We start from the raw sequence: 7225 nt of genomic DNA on the forward strand, positions 1-7225 counted from the left end.
CTAATTTTTTGTGTTTTTAGTAGAGACGGGGTTTCACCATGTTGACCAGGATGGTCTCGATCTCTTGACCTCATGATCCACCCGCCTCGGCCTCCCAAAGTGCTGGGATTGCAGGCTTGAGCCACCGCGCCCGGCCGAATCTATAAATTACTTTGGGCAGTATGGCCATTTTCACAATATTGATTCTTCCTAACCATGAGCATGGAATGCTTTTCCATCTGTTTGTGTCCTCTCTTTGTAGTTCTCCTTGAAGAGGTCCTTTACATCCTTTGTGAGTTTTATTCCTAGGTATTTTATTCTCTTTGAAGCAATTGTGAATGGCAGTTCATTCTTGATTTGGCTCTCTGTTACTGGTGTATAGGAATGCTTGTGATTTCTGTACATTGATTTTGTATCCTGAGACTTTGCTGAAGTTGCTTATCAGTTTCAGGACATTTTGGGCTGAGATATGGGGTCTTCTAAATGTATAATCATGTCATATGCAGGTAGACACAATTTGACTTCCTCTTTTCCTGATTGAATACCCTTTATTTCTTTTTCTTGCCTGATTGCTCTGGCTAGAACTTCCAATACTATGTTGAATAGGAGTGGTGAGAGAGGACATCCTTGTTTAGTGCCAGATTTCAAAGGGAATGCTTCCAGTTTTTGCCCATTTAGTATGATATTGCCTGTTGGCTTGTCATAGATAGCTTTTATTATTTTTGAGATACGTTCCATTGATACCGAGTTTATTGAGAGTTTTTAGCATAAAGGCTGTTAAATTTTGTCAAAGGCCATCTCTGCATCTGTTGAGATAATCATGTGGTTTTTGTCTTTGGTTCTGTTTATGTGGCGGATTACATTTATAGACTTGTGTATGTTGAACCAGCCTTGCATCCCTGGGATGAAGCCTCCTTGATCATGATGGATCAGCTTTTTGATGTGCTGTTGCAGTTTGCCAGTATTTTATTGAAGATTTTTGCATCGATGTTCATCATGGTTATTGGCCTGAAGTTTTCCTTTTTTGTTGAGTCTCTGCCAGGTTTTGATATCAGGATGATGTTGGTCTCATAAAATGATTTGGGAAGGATTCCCTCTTTTTGGATTGTTTGGAATAGTTTCAGGAGGGGTAGGTACCAGCTCCTCTTTGTATGTCTGGTAGAATTTGGCTGTGAACCCATCTGGACCTGGGTTTTTCTTTAGTTGGTAGGCTATTAATTGCTCCCTCAACTTCTTCAGCCCTTGGTATTGGTCAATTCAGGGTTTCATCTTCTTCCTGGTTTAGGCTTGGGAGGGTGCAAGTGTCCAGGAATTTATCCATTTCTTCCAGGTTTACTGGTTTATGTGCATAGAGTTGTTTGTAGTAATCTCAGATGGTAGTTTGTATTTCTGTGGAATCTGTGGTGATATCCCCTTTATCGTTTTTTATTGCATCTGTTTGATTCTTATCTCTCTTCTTTTTTATTCATCTGGCTAGCAGTCTGTCTATTTTGTTGATTTTTTCAAAAAAACAGCTCCTGGATTTATTAATTTTTTGAAGGGTTTTCTTTTTGTGTCTGTCTCCTTCAGTTCTGCTCTGATCTTAGTTTTTTCTTGTCTTCTGCTATCTTTTGAGTTTTTTTGATCTTGCTTCTCTAGCTCTTTCAATTTTGATGATAGGGTGTCGATTTTAGATCTTTCCTTGCTTCTCATGTAGGCATTTATTGCTATAAATTTCCCTCTAGACAGTGCTTTAAATGTGTCTCAGAGATTCTGGTATGTTGTGTCTTCATTCTGGTTGGTTTTGAAGAACGTCTTTATTTCTGCCTTCATTTAATTGTTTACCAAGTCAGCATTCAAGAGCCAACTGTTCAGTTGCCATGAAGTTGTGAGGTTCTGAGTTAGATTCTTTATCCTGAGTTCTAATTTGATTGCACTGTGGTCTGAGAGACTGTTTGTTGTGATTTCCATTCTTTTGCATTGCTGAGGAGTGATTTACTTCCAATTATGTGGTCAGTTTTAGAGTAGGTGTGACGTGGTACTGATAAGAATGTGTCGTCTGTGAATTTGGGTTGGGAGTTCTGTAGATGTCTATTAGGTTTGTTCCGTTCAGGTCTGAGTTCAAGTCCTGGATATCCTTGTTAATTTTCTGTCTCGTTGATCTGTCTAATATTGACAGTGGAGTGTTAAAAGTCTCCCACTATTATTGTGTGGGAGTCTAAGTCCCTTTGTAGGTCATTAAGAACTTGCCTTATGTATCTGGGTGCTCCTGTATTGGGTGCGTATCCTGTCACCGTTATGGAATGCTCTTCTTTGTCTCTTTTGATCTTTGTTGGTTTAAAGTCTATTTTATCAGGGACTAGGATTGCAATTCCTGCTTTTTTTTGCCCTCCATTTGCTTGGTAAATCTTCCTCCATCCCTTTATTTTGAGCCTGCGTGTATCCTTGCATGTGAGATGGGTTTCCTGGATACAGCACACTGATGGGTTTTGACTTTTTATCCAATCTGCCAGTCTGTGTCTTTCGATTGGGGCATTTAGCCCATTTACATTTAAGGTTAATATTGTTATGTGTGAATTTGATCCTGCCATTTTGATGCTAGCTTGTTGCTTTGTGCATTAGTTGACACGGTTTCTTCATTGTGTTGATGCTCTTTACCATTTGGTACATTTTTGAAGTGGCTAATACTGGTTGTTCTTTTTCATTTTTAGTGCTTCTTTCAGGAACTTTTGTAAGGCAGGCCTGGTGGTGACAAAATCTCTCAGCAATTGCTTGTTCATACAGGATTTTATTTCTTCGCTTATGAAGCTTAGTTTGGTTGGATATGAAATTCTAGGTTGAAAGTTCTTTTCTTTAAGGATGTTGAATATTGGCCCCCACTCTCTTTTGGATTGTAGAGTTTCTGCCAAGAGATCTGCTATGAGTCTGATTTGCTCTCCTTTGTGGGTAACCCGACCTTTCTCTCTGGCTGCCCTTTGCATTTTTTCCTTCATTTCAACCCTGGTGAATCTGATGATTATGTGCCTTGGGGTTGCTCTTCTTGAGGAATATCTTTGTGGTGTTCTCTGTATTTCCTGGACTTGAATATTGGCCTGCCTTGCTAGTTTGGGGAAGTTCTCCTGGATAATATCCTGAAGAGTGTTTTCCAGCTTGGAGTCATTCACTCTGTCACATTCAGGTACACCTATCAAATGTAGATTAGGTCTTTTCACATAATCCCATATTTCTTGGAGACTTTGTTCATTTCTTTTCACTCTTTTTTCTCTAATCTTGCCTTCTCATTTTATTTCATTGAGTTGATCTTCAATCTCTGATATCCTTTCTTCTGCTTGGTCGATTAGGCTATTGAAGCTTGTATATGCTTCATGAAGTTCTTGTGTTGTGTTTTTCAGCTCCATCAAGTCACTTATATTCCTCTCTAAGCTGCCCATTCTCATCAGCATTTCATCAAATCTTTTTTCAAAGTTCTTAGTTTCTTTGCATTGGGTTAGAACATGTTCTTTGAGCTCAGAGAAGTTTATTACCCACCTTCTGAAGCCTGTTTCTGTCAATTCATCTGACTCCTTCTCCATCCAGCTTTGTTCCCTTGCTGGTGAGGAGTTGTAATCCCTTAGGGTAGGAGAGGCATTCTGGTTTTGGCACTGGTTTTTTGCGCTGGTTTCCTCCCATCTTTGTGGATTTATTTACCTGTGGTCTTTGTAGTTGGTGACTTTTGGGTGGGGTCTCTGAGTGGATGTCCTTTTTGTTGATGTTGAAGTTATTTCTTTCTGTTTTTTAGTTTTCCTTCTAATAGGCCCCTCTGCTGTAGGACTGCTGGAGGTCCATCCAGATCCTGTTTGCCTGGGGATCACCTGTAGCGGCTGCAGAACAGTAAGGGTTGCTGCCAGTTTCTTCTTCTGTTACCTTCATCCCAGAAGGATACCCACCAGATGTCAGCCTGAGTTCTCCTTTATCGGGTGTCTCTTTGGATATTCAGGAGTTGGGGAGCTGCTTGAGGAGACAGCCTGTCCCTTATAGGAGCTCAACTGCTGAGCTGTGAGCTCCATTGTTCTGTTCAGAGCTGCTCGCAGGTACGTTTAAGTCTGCTGCAGCAGAACTCATAACCGCCTTTTTTCCCGGGTGCTCTGTCCCAGGAGGGTGGGGCTTTATTTATAAGTTCTTGATGTGCTGCTGCCTTTTTTTAAGAGATGCCCTGCCCAGCAAGGAGGTAGCCTAGTCACAGTCTGACAGCAGAGGTGTTGCTAAGCTGCTGTGGGCTCTGTCCAGCTGCTGTGTGAACTTCCTTGTGGTTTTGTTTATAGAGGTATAGTTAGAACTGCCTTGGTAATGGCATCTGCCTCCATAATTGCGGACTGCCTTGGTAGTGGTGGACTGCCTCGGTAGTGGCGGACTGCCTTGGTAATGGCAGATGCCCTTCCCCGCACAGAGCTGGACTGTCCCGGGTCCAGCTGCAGCTGCTGGAAAACTTTCAATCCAGAGCATTTCAGATTGCTCGTCTTTGTGGGGGTGGGACCTGCCGAGCCAGATCACCTGGCTCCCTTTTTCAGCCCCCTTTTTTTCAGTTAAATGGGCGGCTCTGTCTCCCAGGTGTTCCAGGTACCAGTTGAAATGCTGCCCAGATTTGTGTGATTTTTTTTTTTTTGTGTGGAGACCTGTAGCTGAAACAGCTGTGCCAGAAACTCGTGGCACTTTTTAGCCCGGGAATCTCCTGGTCTGTGTGCAGTAATAACTCATTTGGAAATCGGTGACACTCATCCTCTGTGTTGTTCTCACTGGGAACTGCACTCCAGAGCTGCTCCTATTCAGCCAGCTTGGATCCGTTTGTCCTCGGAATAGAATCTTACTGTACCCTTTTACATTGACATTTCCTAAGTTCTAGAGTAACTGGCTTCTTTAGAAAAATAGCAGCAGGCCACCTAGCCCTTGGGTGCTAGCTGGTTCTGGAGTGGGGGCTTTGGGTTCCTGGGGCGACTCTGACTGTGAGGTCTCCATCTGAGGAGGGCTGCAAGGTCTGTCTGAGGTGCTGCTTCTCTGACTGCCGTCCCCAAATGTCAGTGCAACTTACCTCGGGTTCCAACCTTGCTCTTGTTTACCTGTTTGTGACTGACCCAGCTTTTCCAGGACCAGCCCTTGCCCACCCTTGTGAACTGCAGTTATGCACATCATGGAATGTGTCTTGTAGGGTTCAGGTGGCTCCTGGTCAGTGTTAGACTGGCACATCTTCGTCTTTGTGTTTGCTTGCCCAGATGACAGGGTACCTGAAGGCCTGTCAGGGGGTGTGGCAGGGGCCATGGGAGGCTGGCCCAGTGGTTTTCTGTGCTTGACGTGGGTGGAGAGGTTTCTGGTTGTCACAGTGACCTGGGGCACGGTTGGTGGTAAATGAGCAAGGATGAGGGTGCCAAACACTACCCTGCCCTCTCCCAGGGGGCCCTAAGGAGAAACACTGGGGACCGTGACTGTGTGGGTGGTCTGTGGTCTGTTGGCCGATGCTCTTGCTTTCTCTTAACTAGGAGTGATACCCAGCTTTTCCAGCCCCCTGAGGAACTGCATTTAGCAGAGAGAACTGGTTTAGTCCTAAGGCCCCTAGGGGTGCCTTTCTGTCAGCAGTGAAATGTGTGTTGCCTGATACCATGTGGGGGTTACCTCCTTGTTTTGTTTTGTAGGTACACGAACGAACTGAAGAAATGGATTTCCTGCTATTGGTAGTCCGCAAACTCTTAAGAACAAATTCACGTTTTGTGAAGGTAAATTTGATTTCATGAGTAACAGACGTATTTAGGGTTAAGATTTATTGTTTAGTTTTGTTTCTCTCTATAGTCCCTTGGTATCTATAGGGGATTCTGGGACCCCTGACCGATACTGAAATCTGAGGATCCTCAAGTGCCTTAAATGAAATGGCATAGAAAAGTGTTTGCATGTAACGTATGCAAATCTTCCCATATGCTCTGTCACCTCTAGCTTACCTGCAATACTGAATATAATGTCAGTGCCGTGTAAATAGTTATGCTCTATTTTTTAAATATGTATTTTTATTTTTTTTTAATATTTTTGATTTTCAGCTGGTTGAATCTGCAAATGCAGAATCTGGATACAGCAGGCCGACTGTATTTATTTAATTTATTTATTTTGAGGTGGAGTCTCACTCTGTTGCCCAGGGTGGAGTGAAGTGGCACGATCTCAGTTCATTGCAATCTCCGCTTCCCAGGTTCAAGCAATTCTTGTGCTTTAGCCTCCCAAGTAGCTGGGACTACAGGTATCTGCCACCATGCCAGGCTAATTTTTTTGGTATTTTTTGGTAGACATGGGATTTTGCCATGTTGGCCAGGCTGGTCTCGAACTCATGACCACAAGTGATTCACCCACCTTGGCCTTCCAAAGTGCTGGGATTACAGGTGTGAGTCACCACACCTAGCCAGGCTGAGTGTATTTTAACAGAATCATTTGAAACTGATGACTCTTAAAATTCATTATCATATGTAGTACACCAAATCTTGCCAGGAAGCCGACTAAAGGGCATTCTCTTATGATCAGAAGAGTATGGATACTTTTTGATTATTGTGTTGCTTTAAATTCTCATATTTTCTCCAGGCTGCAGAAAATGGTCTAATAATAGTTCACTGTAATGACATGCTGGGTTTTGAGCTTTGCTTTTGGTTGAATAAGTACCATAGCTTATGTGAATGAAGCTGAGTGGCATAGTGGCTCATGCCTGTAATCCCAGCACTTAGTGGGGGCAAAGGCAGGCAGATTGCTTCAGCCCAAGGAGTTCAAGACCAGCATGGGAAACATGGTGAAACCCTGTCTTGACAAAAAATGCAAAAATTTGCTGGGCATAGTGGCGTGTGTCTGTGGTCCCAGTTACTCAGGAGGTTGACAGAGAATTGCTTGAGCCTGGGAGGTCCAGGCTGCAGTGAGCTGTGATTGCACTGCTGCATTCCAGCCTGGGTGACAGATGAGATCCTGTTTCAAAAAAAAAAGGGCCGGGCAGTGGTGGCTCACACCAGTAATCCCAGCACTTTTGGAGGCCGAGGTGGGCAGATCACCTAAGGTCAGGAGTTTGAGACAGGCATGGTCAACGTGGTGAAAACCCATCTCTACTGAAAATACAAAAGTAGCCAGGCATGGTGGCACGCTCCTGTAATCCCAGCTACTTGGGAGGTGGAGGCAGGAGAATCTCTTGAACCTGGGAGGTGGAGGTTGCAGTAAGCCAATATCACGCCATTGCCCTGCAGCCTGGGCAACAAGAGCAAAACTCTGTCTCAAAAAA

The 7225-nt window shown here is 43.7% G+C and overlaps 1 protein-coding gene across 1 annotated transcript in view; it reads left to right on the plus strand.

Moving 5' to 3' along the window:
* The window catches only part of TDRD9 (tudor domain containing 9), a 115246-nt gene that overhangs the window by 15555 nt on the left and 92466 nt on the right, over positions 1–7225 (plus strand). Inside the window, exon 5 of the mRNA XM_017505385.2 lies at positions 5622–5702. Coding sequence (XP_017360874.1) covers positions 5622–5702 — 81 coding nt within the window. The remainder of the gene's footprint in view (positions 1–5621; positions 5703–7225) is intronic.

Source organism: Cebus imitator, unplaced genomic scaffold (assembly GCF_001604975.1).
Source record: "Cebus imitator isolate Cc_AM_T3 unplaced genomic scaffold, Cebus_imitator-1.0 Scaffold338, whole genome shotgun sequence".
Lineage (NCBI taxonomy): Eukaryota > Metazoa > Chordata > Mammalia > Primates > Cebidae > Cebus > Cebus imitator.